This window comes from Aulonocara stuartgranti, assembly GCF_965226115.1.
Source record: "Aulonocara stuartgranti genome assembly, chromosome: 17".
Classification (NCBI taxonomy): Eukaryota; Metazoa; Chordata; class Actinopteri; order Cichliformes; family Cichlidae; genus Aulonocara; species Aulonocara stuartgranti.
In genome coordinates, this window is record NC_138953.1 from 5,865,446 (window position 1) to 5,878,989 (window position 13,544).

General features: G+C 41.5%; 1 protein-coding gene across 2 annotated transcripts in view; it reads right to left on the reverse strand.

Annotated features, from left to right (window-relative positions):
- Window positions 1-6,393: 6,393 nt before the first annotated feature.
- Window positions 6,394-13,544, reverse strand: part of raver2 (ribonucleoprotein, PTB-binding 2) — a 93,893-nt gene continuing 86,742 nt past the window's right edge. The window contains exons 12-17 of one of the 2 annotated variants that reach the window (XM_082511902.1): window positions 12,434-12,542; window positions 11,790-11,971; window positions 10,989-11,099; window positions 9,992-10,093; window positions 8,514-8,732; window positions 6,394-7,028 (exon numbers count right to left, since the gene is read on the reverse strand). In XM_082511902.1, coding sequence (XP_082368028.1) covers window positions 6,888-7,028; window positions 8,514-8,732; window positions 9,992-10,093; window positions 10,989-11,099; window positions 11,790-11,971; window positions 12,434-12,542 — 864 coding nt within the window. In that variant the 3' untranslated portion in view covers window positions 6,394-6,887. Of the gene's footprint in view, window positions 7,029-7,114; window positions 7,643-8,513; window positions 8,733-9,991; window positions 10,094-10,988; window positions 11,100-11,789; window positions 11,972-12,433; window positions 12,543-13,544 lie in introns of those variants that run through there. The other variant, XM_082511903.1, reaches the window with a different exon arrangement.

The window sequence follows — 13,544 nt, forward strand, 5'->3', positions numbered from 1 at the left end:
GTTCAACAGGGTAGATGTACTTAAGGAACATGAGACTTTTTCAGATAAATAAAGGCAAATATTGCAAACTACACAAAAGACAGCCGCTAAAGCGTTTAAGTTTCAAAACAGAACAAACGAAACAGACTAAATTGTCAATTCCACTTAGAAACAAAGTATTAATTCTAAAAATAAATCTTAGTTTGTTTTACAGAAGAACAGACAAAACTGACTAACTTTTGTCAATATCAAATAAACTGAGAACTAAAAGGAAATTCTCAATCTCTCCTTGTTGTATAGCTGAGCTTTTCAAACAGTTTTAACAGTTACTTTAGTCTGACAAAAGCCGAATGACGAATTAGCGCTTCCAGTCAGAGACTGAGGCTACGTCCACACGTACACGGGTATTTTTGAAAACGGAGATTTTCCGTTTTCGTTTTAAAAAATAATCCCGTCCACACATAAAGGCAGAAATGAAGGAAAACGCTGCTATGAACATGCCAAAGCAGCAGGTGGCGCTAGATTCCTAACCGTGCAGAAATGTTGGCCAATCAGAAGTCTAGAAGCCTCGGTGGGAAAAAGTAAACAAAGCTGGGGCATAGAAGCAGAACCGAGTCGTATGTGTGGAGGGACAGTAACTGTGTGTATATGTAAGCATTTAAACACTGCAGAGAGTAGAATTAACAGTAACAGTATTGTAGAAATTCATTTCACCGAAACAATAACGTGGCGCACAGTGTGACGCATGCACCAGTTTATTGCATTTCCAGACTTGCTTTCGGCACAATTTACAGTGCACGCTACTCTGTTTTTTGTCAGACTTGAAATAGCCGAAATACCTTCACACTACGGAACTTCTATGGCTCTTCCGTTCGACAATCTCTCCGGCATTGGAACCATCATCTGTTTTCTCTTCGGTCACGCTCGGTTGATTTTTCTAGTCGGTACACTCATTTCCTCCATTATGCGCTGGCTCCATTACCCGCTGGCTGCTTCCCAAACAAACACACGTGCGGCTTGGCACTTGTGCTGTACGTAACAAGTCACGCGACGTGAAGCTGCGGCTGTGATTGGTTCGGCTCTGCGCTACTTAATTTGGATCGGCCGACCTTTTTTTTTTTTTTTTTAAAGAGGACAAGAGCGGCGAGGTCTATCGCGATAGCTTAATTTCTCTATCGAGTAAAAGTTATATCGCGATAGATATCGTTATCGTTCTATCGCCCAGCTCTACTGTACACTGTATATTAAGCAAACAAAAATGGATGCCGTTTTGTGGGATAGCTTTCACAGTTTAGTGAAGCTGCAATCATATCCTGTTTTTTCTTGTCACTAAAAAAATTGAATCACACTTTATTAAAATACACACACTGAAGACGACCTGAAACAAGACAGTGAGACCTCAAGAGCAAAAAGTAGGATCGTTTTCTTAAACCAGAGGAGTCGCCCCCTGCTGGCCATGAAGATTTTAAAAAAATGCAGGTCGACTTTTCAAAGGCCCATCTTTTATTTACAGTTTGTGAGCCTGATGGGCCTTGTAGCACTGCTCCTTATTAGTGCCCTTTAAAGATCCTGGGACTGTAACAATTTCTCTTGTAACCTTTGTGTTTTTGCATGTTTAACTTCATTGTTGTGCTTTCTCACACTTCTGTGCTTAGTCTAAAGGGGCCTCTGCACACTTTTATTAGATGCAAATGTAATCAATAACTAAAAACACTTCTTACAGAAGACGTTTGCTCTGTTTATCCCCAGTGGCTGACGAATAACAGCTTGAATAGTGGAAGGACAAGGTCTGTGTGATCTGGGCAGAGAAGGATAGCGGGGTGTAGGGCTGCTCAATTAATCAAATTTTAATCACGATTACGATCTGGGCTTTCAACGATCATTAAAAATGACTGAGCCGATTATTAGCCCCTCCCTCATTTATCCGCGACACCTTAAAGGCCGGTCCGTGAAAATATTGTCGGGCATAAACCGGTCCGTGGCGCAAAAAAGGTTGGAGACCGCTGATTAAGAGGACCCGAGGGAAGCTCGGAAAGCTAAGCAGAAGTTATTTGGAGAGTGACTGCCGTTGGTTGAAAAGAGAGTTTTAAAAAAAAAAAAAAAAACTTCAGTGGTGTTGCACACCATTTTATATTATTTTTTTAAAGTCATTGTTAACCCTTTAAAGCCGGTCAGAGCAGTAAGCTCCGTTTTGCGTAACTATTGTTAAATCCCTGTAGAACCTGAACCGTGTAAGCTAGCGCAATAATTTGTTTTGCATATGAAACCGGAGGAGTTGTACTTACATCTGATGCCATCAGCTTGTCCTCGGTCACAGTTTCGTTCCACATAGCTTTGCAAAAATTGCATAAAAAGCGCTTGCAGGAACAAAAACATAATATTCCAGAAACACGCTTTGCCGTTCCTGTCAGCTGTTCGTAACACTTCCCACAGTGAAATGATGCACATGCTGTTTTCTTTGCAAATTTGCATCATAGGATTGTTTTTTGTTTTTCCTGCAGTATATAAAAATTGCTGTATCTCCAAAATAAAACTATGAAGACACTCAAAATAAATTTCCTGTTGTTGTAAACTTTTTTTGCAACTTTATTGTATTTAAAGTTTTGAGGGATAAACCTCTTAAATTTCTCCAAGTAGAAATATATGTAAACAAAACAAAAGCGATTTTCAATTTTTTTTGTAGTTTATTGCACTTTTTTGCAATTTATGTAATTACTATGGACTTAATGCATACATATTATTAAAATATGGGCTATAACAGTTGTATTGATGTATAGCAACTTGAAATGCTCCCACAAATGGCACTACAGCATGTAAAAAAAATAATATAAGCTCTGGTGGACTTGGTTCTATAGTAGGTTTTAAAGGGTTAAATAAATATCGTCAAATAATCGTGATCTCAATTTCAGTGAAAATAATCGTGATTATCATTTTTGCCATAATCGAGCAGCCCTAGCGGGGTGTGTTAGCTCAACAATGCCACCTGTTTAATGTTACACCGGCTAACATGGCTAACCCTGAAATATGAGAAGAAGAATAGAATTACTGCCAAGTCTTAATTAACCAGCACATTCAAATAATGGTACTGCACTGAATCTCATTTCTTCACTTAGATTATTGGGGGCTGAGTTCCAAACTATTCAGACAATTCCCTCCTGAATTTGAAAACATTTTCTGGGAAGTTTTATAAATAAATAAACATGTACTTCGTTTATAGGTACTTCTGTGATAGAAAACGAGGTCTAAAAGATCCAAGCTTTATGAAATTGAATGGATTTAGTCCACAGTTTTCAGACGTTCTGCAATATTGTACATAGTAACGACACTACGCAGATAAAAAAGATGACACAACTGATGAAAAACCACTAAAATAATTCAGGCGTCACTGACTTTAGTAAGAGGATCCAGACTGGACAGACAGACAGGAAAGCAGAAAAGCAAACAGTGCATTTTAAAGTCTGCTGCCTCAGCTGTTCATCTACAAAAGGCCCTGCTCATAACACACACATAGACAGGCGCTTCTAACTTAAAAGAGGTGAAGGTGAGAGCTGTCACCTAACAAAAAAAGAATAAGAGCAGAGCTGGAGTCCAGCTGGCTGCCTTTATTTTATTTTATTTTAAAGCACTCGGTGCTGGGAAGCAAATCAAACTGTGGCCCCGAGACAGGCCGCACAGCCAACTAGTCCAGACGACCACATCGCCATAAAATCTACTGAAGCACTTTGAGCTGATTCGCAGGAGACCCGAGCACAGCACAGTACAGCAGGTCGGAAAGTAATCTATTAAAAGAAGTGCTTGAAAGGGTCTCGTGAAAGCTGATTTGACTGCTGACACAGACTTCATGGGCCAAATGAGGTTCACTCTCCTTAATTTCTAACAAACGAGCCGTCTACGAGAACAGCTCAGCAGATAATGAATTTATCTAATGTGCTTTTAAATGTACAGGTATGTAACGGGGAGGTACTGGGACAGATGGTGTGAGAATGCTCACATGGTTTCAACTGCTCTACTCCTCCACCTCTGTGCCACGCAGCTCTCCACGTGTACACCTTTTGTTTCCCAGAACCGGCCAATCAGAAGGGAGGGTAGAGTTTTTAAGTCCGTGGATGAAGCCTAGTGTAAGCTGAGAATCATGCAAAGCTACTCTAGAGTCCAAGATCAACAACGTGGAGGTATGAGCAGAATAAGGGCACTTTAATCATTTGGATGATGATTAGGCTCCATGAGAGGTGTTTTGAGTCCCAGCTTTAGTTACAAGATTTCTGCCTGGTGACTTTTCAGTTTGTGCAGGTATATAAAGCTGCTGCTGTATTCAGGGTTGCACCCATGTTCTCAAAATGAACTTCAAAGAGAGGTTTAGGGGAATGTTTTGGCCCATCTTAAAGTTTCATAGCCTTTAAATGGCTAATAAAATAAAAATAATGATAAGAAAAGAGGCGGTCTGATAAAATGGGGCGGAGCTGTGAGATGGGGAAGTTGTGCGACAGTTTTCACTGACTTCACTGTAATCTGAAGACCTGCGACATCACGGAGCACGTGAGAGTCCATTTATTGCAAACCACAGAAAGCAGACAAAGACGGAACGGAAAACAGGAAGGTGAGCTTGCGTGTTTATTGCCCTTAATTTACCGTTGGTTTTTTTTCCCCACTGTAAGAACAATCCTGACATTCAGCACACCCGTCACACAGGCGGCAGCAAACTCACACCAGATTACTTGGACTAAACGAGTGTGTGAACATTATATATCACCAGTCACTGGTGTTCACACTAGTTGGGAGCGTGTGTTTTTCGGTGTGGCTGCAATAACAACATATGTATTTTTCTGCACAGGAATATTAAAAAAAAATAATCGATTTTGTTTACACTGCAAACTTCTGCACAAGTTCTACATTCAACCTTCCAGCAGGAGAAGTGGGAACCTTAGTTATTGCCAGTTTGTTAGACACAGAGGGCCGCATGCACAAACCTAAATTCCAATGAATCGTAAAATTATGAATAAAAAGTAAAACCTCTCCTCTGTAATGAACACTGCACAAATTGCCTGGATACTGCCTGTGCCACAAATATCTCACCGGCAGAAAAATGCACATTAAAGTGGACCTATTATGGTTTTCTTCATCACATACAGCATCTATGCTGTGACAATAGTGTGTGCTCATATGAAATATGAAGACATTTTCAAATAATGAGGTATTTTGTTTTTGAGGACCAATCAGAATAAAGTCGATCAAAAGAGGGGGCGTGGTCTTGTTTCAGTCAGGGGATGAAGCCCAGTGTAAGCCTGTAAATCATGCAAAGCTACTCTAGCAGAGTCCAAGATTGTCAATGGTGGTAATGAGCAGAATAGGTCCACTTTGATAATTTACCCCAAAACACACACATAAAAAAGACCCTCCCTACAAGCATGAAATTAAAGTGCAGAAACTCACATGCAAAGCAGCATGTTAGTAGCATCTCGTGTGCAAAAAAAAGAAAAAAGCTGAAAACCGTACAGACCATCTTATACAGCATACAATCTTACTGTTTTATTATAACAGCGACTTATGCAATATGCACACCATGCAAATGTATCCAAAATGACTTTCAAATGTCACTGCCAGTTAAATCTCTCAGTAATGACTAAATGCTTTTGTTTTTGGCTAAAAACAAACCGCTTATATTGTTTTTTAAAGGTGATCCTGAAGCTGTTTCACCACTGCCAGCCATCAGTTGATCATTTCATCCAGCTAAGATTTGCTACTCACGAGAGAAGCAACAGCACATGTTTTTTAACAGCGATTTGAGTACAAGTTTATTCGCAAAAGCAAACACACTCGGAACCTGCTTTGATTAGTAAATTACTTGAATTGCCTTGTAATATTATTATATTACAAATATATAACAGTATAGGTATAAACAAAACAAATCAGACACTAAAAGGTTTTACCTTCATTCATGTTGTACAACAGGCTCGCAGAGGAGCTCAGAAACATCCATTGTATGTGATATTGTCTGTTACACATGGCTTTATATATTCTGTATTACACTGCACTATTTACACCAGCCTTTTATTATCCATCCAGTCATTGTAAGAAAAGTCCATTCATTGAGGGAAGCTTTAAATTAAGGGCTTTGATTGGTTTAGGCCCTTTGTTTTCCTGATGTGCTCCCAAACCTTGGGATTGAAATGGCTGACATTTCCTACAGATACAGCAGAGCGGCACACACACACGCGCATAAATACGCACACACGCGTACTCTAATTCTGGGGGGGGGGGGTTTAAAGAGTAACCTGGTCTAATAAAAAGAAAAGAGAAAAAAGAGGGAAGCGAGAACAAAAAGATGTCAGACTGGCTGACAAATCAAAGGGCGAGTGTGCGACATCAGACACGTTCAGTCTTTTGAAAAAAAAAAAGGGAGACTGGGATGGGGGGGGGGGGGGGGGGGGGGTAGCTGACTGCATGGCCAGTCCTAAGACAGTTTCAGAGGCAGACGGCGGGCCGCCCTGCTTGCAAATACAAAAGCTGCTTGTACATACAGATGCAATATACTTCAATTTACATGATATATTAGAAAAATTGTACAAGATAATAGTAGTTAAGTACAGTTAACACACTGACTGTGAAACAACAGCTTAAGTTAAAGAGTTAAGGCTTGAACAGGACAAAAATAACACTGTGTGTATATATATATATATATGTGTGTGTGCGTGTGTGTACATACGTGCCAAGATCAAAGAGCACTATGGCTTCATTTCACTCGAGCCATCTGCAAACCTAAATCTTTCAAACTCAACACTGACTTTTGTAGGACTGCAAAATGGCAGCCACAGAAAGGCCACTAGAGGGAGCTGTGACATCCAGCAGACATCCAGCTGTTTGCGCCTCCCTCCCCTAAGCTTTTAGGCTTCAAGGTGGTTCGGTTCAAACTAGAGCCTCTTCCTCTTAAAGTAGTCAGCGTACTGCCCCCCCAGGCCTTGCGAGTGCTGCCCGATGTAGGCCGCATCGGATGCTGTAACTTCCTGCACTGCCAGCTGAGGATACTCCCTCTTATGGCCCCTCGTCTGGTTCTGATGGGTTAGAAACAAGAAGAGAACGGGAGGCAGAGGTGAGGAGGGATTATGGACGTTTGACCTGGACGTGTATGAAAACACTTATAGTTGGAAAGTCACCGATAAAAACCATATATTTCATTTTCAAATACTAAGGAAATCTTTTTTTATGATCATGAAAGGGTTTATTGTTTATCCCGGGAATATTACTCTTGGTTTCAGACCATTTTACCAAAAAATATTGTTTTATTAATTTAATTCATCTCGGGACTTCGGTTGTCCACTACTATAAGTTTCTGTGGTCACTAAACATTGTTTTCTGCGTCTTACTAAAACAAGTGCAGCCTTGCTAACGATCTGCAGGAGATTAACCCTAAATTACTGAAATGATCAACTAACATAGAAGGTCGGTGACAAAGAAGCGTACAGGTTTGTGCAATTTTGACGAATAAGCAAAAATCCTGAATTTGCATGCATTTGTGTGTAGTAGCACAAACAAATGCAAATCTTTGAGGAGATGACGCTTAGCTCAGACGTCTGGCCCCGGTCTGTTTACGTCACTGTGCACTCTCTCTCGCTCTGTGAATCTCTTCCACCTCCGTGTCTCCTTGAGTGGCTTTAACGGCCTTCAACTATGCAGGGAAAAACATAAATAAAAGCTGCACTGAATGGTAGTCTACTGGTTGACTTGGTTGAGAGAAAAAAGAGGAAATAAATTTTTAGCAAGCAGCCTTTATAACACTGCACTGTTTGAAAGCAGAAACGTGTGGAGCTACTTGCAGCTAATGCAGACCAGCACAGACCTTCAAATGAGAACTGGTATTCAAATCACTGGCAGCACTGACATCAATCTGTACACGTCACACTGCTGCCTGGAGCTCAGCTTTATTGTTTTTAGTCACTGTTTTTGTGTTTGTTTCAGTCTAAAGTGCCTATTTCCTGTTCTTCTTTCACATTAAAAGGCCTACAAGGAAAGGAACCGATCCTAACATTTGACCCAGTATAGCAGCTTTTAATTTGAAACATCTATGCAGGGAGCATAGCATCCCAGCAATTTCTCTGCTTTTATTGTAAAGCAGTCGCACCCTCAGCAACTCTTTTTTTAAAGCTAACCACAGAAAAATACTCCTGCAGTACAGACAATCTCTACACACATTTCTTATACTAGCAACAATTGCCCTACTACACATAAAGGCATACAGAAAAGGTTAGCACAATATATCACTTTTCAATTCAGCAGGATGAGCAGCAACCCCCTCCTCCCAGATCCCCACTGTCAACAACGAGTGCAGCGCTCTAATATCAGAAGCTGTGGAGGAAACAACAATTCAACATTTCACTTAGCTGCAATATGAAATGTTGAATTGTTGTTATTTGGCCCAAGACGAGTGTGTCATGATTTCAAAAAGAAATGAAAAGGAAGGAGAAAAAAACCCTAAAAGAATGGAGACAAAAAAATGTGTTTCGTGTCTCATACGGGATCATGGATTGTTCTTTACTTACATAGTAATAGGTGTTCCAGTCCGCAGCAGCGGTGTGTGCGTGTGTGACAGGGTTCGGTGCGGCCGCAGATGGGTGCGGTGCCCCGAGGAAGCCCGGCATTAAGGGCAGCGTGCTGTAAGCTGGGAGCACGGCGGCGGCAGGTAGGACGGCCGGGGGAGGAGCCGCGCCATTACTGACCGCGTGCAGAGACACTCCCAGAGGCTTACACACCTCCACCTCCTACAGGAAACACAGAAACAAATAGTAGTAGCTTATTTATTGATATGATTCAAAGGTATACTCAGGACACCAAGGAAAATGGTCTCTGAAGCCGTTTTTTGTTGCCGTGTTACTGTTTAGGTGCTGACAGAATCTCATAACATGAGAAAATAATTGACAAAAGTGTTTTATTCATGTTAGCTTTTCTGTCCTCTAGTGTCTGTTATGAGGCACATCAGGTAGGCTCATTCAACCGGCTTCCCGTCACAGGGGCTTACTCTCCGAGGCAACCATCCCAAATCAAAATACTCATGCCGACATATACACAGCTCAATGTAACGCCTTTGTCAAATGATACGAAGGATTTCTCAGGCAGAGTTATCAAAATTTCCACGAGCTCAGGACGCCAGGGTCCAAGCTAGCTGTGCAATAAGATCTATGACATCATCTTCTAAGAAAACATCTTACATGCAGTCGTGTTTCCATTACGTCAGAGGACATTACTTTTGCCTTATACGTATTCATCCTGGAGCCTTACCCTAATTATTCCACCAAAAAGCATTTATGATTTACCTCAAAGAGACTTTTAGTCCCCAAAAGGGAGGCGAGTCCCCGATTCATCACAACGTGAAACTGATCTATGTCCCCCCCACAGGTAATGCACATATGCTCACATCCTCCAGCAGCAGCAGATAAGCCTGGATTTGGCTGCTCATTGTGTGTGGAGATGGCTGGCATCAGCTGCTGGGTGCAGAGTGATGCGTTCCCTCTAACAGGGTATCGGTGTCGCCGAGAGGTCAACCTCTCCAAATAAACATGCGGATGAACTTCATGTTAGTGCCAGCGCGTGTAGATAGCTTACACTCTGTCTGCAGGATAGGAAGCTGCTTGGATTTTTCAAGAGCTTCACTTTGTATCTGTGTGTATGTGTGTGTGTGTGTCCGTATGGTCACGGACAATCTAAATGAGCTTATCTTACCCTAATATGAATTATTTGTATGTTCTAACTAATTTAAGAAGACAAATGAATAACTTGTGTAAAAATGCTTATCCCTGGGACACGCTGGGTTCGTTAGCTTTGCTGATACATGCATGATAACTGAAGTGAATGGGTACGGAGGCTGTGTGTGTGTGTGTGTGTGTGTGTGTGTGTGTGTGTGTGTGTGTGCTTGTGCACAGGATTTTGTTTTCTCTTCTTTTCCAAGCAGCTAGTTGAGGGCTAACACCTGGCCAAGGGAGCCATGTGTGTTTCAAAGAGTTTATAGTGTGTGTGTGTTTACCTTGCTGGCGTAGCCCTGATTGGCTGTTGCTGGCTGGGAGTAGTATTGAGTGACTGCCTGCATGTAGGAACTGTAATCTCCATAGGTGGACACAGCTGGAGTCTAGAAAACAAGATTTCACATCCATTGTAGTTTTGTTGTGGGTTTTTTTACACTGCTCAAAAAAATTAAAGGAACACTTTAATTTTCAAAGGAACAAATTAGATCTCAAAGGGAAAAAAAAATCATGCTGGATAACGTGTTAGGAATAAAAGGATGTGATGGAAATGAAAATATTGACCCTGCAGAGGGCTGAATTCAAAACAAAAAAAAAAATTTTTTTTTAAAAAGTGAAAAAATGGCAGCGGCCAGTAGACTTAGGTTGTCCGTGTTAAGGGCCTTGTCTCTGGAATCTCCTTCATGTTCTTAAGACTGTGCTGGGAGACACAGAAAACCTTCTGCCCATATGCCATCCTGGAGGAGTTGGACTACACGTGCAAACTCTGCAGGGTCCAGGTATCACCTCACGCTAACAGCAGCGACACTGACCCTAGCCAAATACAAAACTAGTGTCAAACAGTCAGAAAAGATGAGGAGGGAAAGACTGTGAGTGACCTCCAGCTGTAAAACAATTCCTGTTTTGTTAGTTGTCTCATTGTTGCTCCTCCAGTGCACCTGTTGTTAATTTCATTAACACTAAAGGAGCTGAAACTGATTAACAACCCCCTCTGCGACTGACCAGATCAATATCCCAGAAGTTTAACTGACCTGATGCTGCACTGATTGAAAAGTGTTCCTTTCATTTTATTTTTTAGCACTGCAGCTACTTTTTGTTAGTTGCAAAATATTTTATCTTGCTTGCACAAAGAACACATTTACAGCAAACTGAAGTGGGCCGGACTCTGATGCGAGGATGAAGAAATGAAGGAAATACATTTACATGGAAATACATGGATCAAACAAAAAACAACACGTGGCACAAATCCCACACGGTCACAAACAGGTGTGTGTTTGCCACCTGAGTGTGCTCCTTGCTGTAGTCTGCGGCCGTGCTGTCCTGTGGCGCGGCCGTGCTGTAGCTGTGGGCTTGTGCCGCCTGATAGTGCTGGTACCACTGCTGCATGGCCTCCTACGACACACACACATTACCAAGCATGAACAGTGCTTTCTTGTCTTTGCGTGATTGTTTTTTTTTTTTTTCTTTGCCACCTTTCAATTTTATGAGTCTCATTAAGTATTGTTCCTGCTCTCCAGCGTTTCGTTCCTCTGTCTTTGTCTTTCCAGACAAATTAAACCGACCGTTTTATTGGTTATCTAATCATGACTCATTTGTTTGGATGAGTAGAGTGTAATTAACATTTCAAATGGGGTTTGGTACTTGCTGCGAGCATCAGATATGTCACCTACTGCTGGAGGAGGAAGAAGCGCAAAAAAGAAAGAAAGAAAGATGACAAACAAGCAGTAGAAGGGCTTTGGGACTTGTTCTGAGTGGAGTGTTAGGCGTGAGAAGGAGAGCAGGGACAGATGGAGACACGCAGTGCTCACTGCCAAATCCACTCTCATTCTGTCTGTCCAAATATCCATACCCATTCCCATCTCTTCCACCACCCTGCCTCCTCTAGTTACAGCTCATCCTGTCTCTGCTGCACCCATCCAGCCGCGCTTTGTGTATCCATCCATCTACTCAGCAACACATGCATCAATAGCATATTTGAGGCCCAGTAATGCCTGTTCACACTAACTGAATGTACAGACCCCAAAATTCAGCATTCATATTTGTGTGTGTGTGTACACACGTGCATGTGTTGTAGGGCAGCACCTGTGTGTATGCTTGGTTGTACTGGCTGTAGTCAGTGGAGGAATCTGTGGTGTACGGGGCAGCGGTCGTAGCTGCTGCACTGTGGGAGTAGGAGCCGGAGCCCTGGGAGACCACAGGAGCGACTGAGCTGTTGTAAACTGCAGCGCTGGGTTGTCCTCCCTGGGCTTTGCTGCCCACTGAGCCTATGGAAGAGTAGAAGGGAGAATGGACGACAAATGATGTGTTAATAATCATAATGATGTGGGTTATCACACAAACTGCCCTTTTTTGTAATTTAGTGTATTTTTATAATATTTCCCCACACCTCTACACAATAAGTTAAATATTGGAAGAATTAGAGACAATTCAGTAAATAGAGACAATTATAATCTAGAACCTGTTTCATGTTGTTCATGATTGAGATGCTCTTGGACACTTCGTACGTGTCTGATATGAGGTTTCCAACTGATTTTATTCATTTTAGTGTTTAAAACTGATCTGATTAACAGAGGTGGTAGAATTGATCACCGGCTGACCTGAATTGCTCTTCTTGAATAAAAAAGCTTGACTAATAAATGAGCACAAAATGCTTTTAAGTGCTGCAAAAGCCAGGACGTGAACTCTGGTGCAAAAACTTTATGGTTGTTGTGCGATCGTGTGCTCACCTTGCAGAACTACTCCTGGCATTACACTTGCCAGGTTTAGGTAAGGATTAGAAGGCAGCCTGACTTCTTTAGGAGGATCGCCCAACAAAGAACTCTGTCCACTGTTTACCTAAAGAGAGACAGGTGAATATAAAACGTATTATTCACACTGCCACCAACAGGAACTGCAAATAAAAATCAGGTTTTCGTTTTTAGAGGTGTTTGAAGGCAATTACAGCTACTTTGCTTCATCTTTATTCCAAACATGTATCACATTGTGGATTTAATGAAAAATACTGTGCTACACAAATTCTAAAAAATACTGATTATACAAACTTTACATGAGGCTCTAAAGCTGACTTTTGTGAGCTACTGAAGAGCTAAAGTGATGGTGGAAACCTGCGAGGATTGTCCTCTCTAGTAATTACACTTTCTCTCTATTAAAGGGACTTCAGAGAAGACAGTACTGGGACTGGAATCGTGTCCCCTAAGAACCTCGGCACTGTGATTATTTCTGTACACAGACTTATAAGAGATAATGATGTTAGTGTAGTCGTACTGTATTTAATCCTGGCCGAGTCTAGGAGATTTAGGGAGGTGTTTTAGAAAGAAAACAGGCAGGTGGGTACAGGTTGCATTACAGGCATTTTCCAAAGGTAAAGCGCTCAAGGGACTGAGGCTGTTTATTCAAAAAGCTCCCTTGATATTGTGTGTTGAGGTTAAAAGCAGACAACACTAATCAGGAATAAATACTCCCTCCCCCCAAGAGACAGAGAGACTGAAGGGTAGAAGGAGTTAGGACCATAACAAGCATTTCTAGAGATAAGTTACAGATCGGTTTCATGGAAAATATCAACAACTTGCATCACAGTTGGAGTTCAAATATTAATTTGTGCAGCAACGTACACATAAATATAGAAATTCAAGAATTACACCAATATCTCTAGAAACTTCCACCAAACATTTGATCAGGCGACAATTATGTAATACTGACAACGAGGGCCAGGTAATGCTGCCTGGTTTGTGAGTCTGTCAAATTACACATTTTGAAATGTTAAGACTGTATATAAATGATGGACGTAGCCAAGGGGACATCATCAAATGCTTTGTGAGCATTTTGACTGTCGCCATC